The following is an 886-nucleotide window of genomic DNA, read 5'->3' as shown; positions in this document are numbered from 1 at the left end:
GCAGCATGCTGGCTATCTCAACCTTGTTGAGGAAAATAAAATGTTTAAGAGTAGAAAGATTATCTGCAGATGTGGCTGGTTGAGGCACCAGAACGTCATATATGTACTGCGCTCTGTACATCTGATGTATTTTTTGCCTAAGTTCAGAGTCTGTTATTGGTATAATGTCCTGGAACTTGGCAGTTTGGCTCAAGAATTCCCTGTGCCGTCTTGGCGGAGCCAAAGCAGGATCGTATTCAAGGCATCCCATCACATCCATGATACACTCCTCAGAGAGCATGATCTTAAACAGAGGCTTGCTGTCAAAGGAGAACATGCCTTTAATAATGGCATGTAAACGGTGTAAGCCTTCGGTGTTGTCTAGATTTTCACAAGTGCGGAACAATTGCAGGAGTTTTTGAATATAACCCTCACTTTCCAGGACCAGAGCCAGCCTTTCCTTGCTGCTAGGCGAGGGGAGAACCGAGGTAACCAGAGCAGCGATTGTTTCAAGCCCATTGAGGTCACAGTCAGGCAGCTGGACCAGCTCGGTGGAAGCCAAGGACACGTCCCCAGGACCTCCTTGGTCCCAGCGCTGGTCTTCATCTGGAACACAGACTCTGACGTGGCGCCGTCTGCTCGCCATGTCCACCTCCGGCCTCACCGTACCAGACCTGGGGTTGGCTCCGGCCGCAGCTTTGCATATCCTGGCAACGGTAGCTGCGGCGACTAGGACAGCTACGGTGGCCGAGGTGGCAGTTCGGGTCTGCAGTGGTCACAGGGGCAGCAGCGGCTCCTGGGAGGCCACAGGTCAGCAGGGTTCCTGGCTGCCCTGCTGTCTTCCACTGTCCCCACTTCAATATCCCCAACCTCCATCCCTGCCTTCTGCCCTCCCTTACCTACGATC

The 886-nt window shown here is 53.3% G+C and overlaps 1 protein-coding gene across 1 annotated transcript in view; it reads right to left on the bottom strand.

The window, feature by feature from the left end:
* Positions 1–625, bottom strand: part of LOC103583185 (serine/threonine-protein phosphatase 4 regulatory subunit 3-like) — a 3,965-nt gene extending 3,340 nt beyond the window's left edge. The window contains 1 exon segment of the mRNA XM_008564571.1: positions 10–625. Within this exon segment, the coding sequence (XP_008562793.1) occupies positions 10–625 (616 nt within the window).
* Between the last annotated feature and the right edge of the window lie 261 nt (positions 626–886).

Source organism: Galeopterus variegatus, unplaced genomic scaffold (assembly GCF_000696425.1).
Source record: "Galeopterus variegatus unplaced genomic scaffold, G_variegatus-3.0.2 Scaffold20407, whole genome shotgun sequence".
Taxonomy (NCBI): domain Eukaryota; kingdom Metazoa; phylum Chordata; class Mammalia; order Dermoptera; family Cynocephalidae; genus Galeopterus; species Galeopterus variegatus.
Note: the sequence above shows the minus strand (reverse complement) of the source record. Positions and strands in the feature narration are given on the sequence as shown.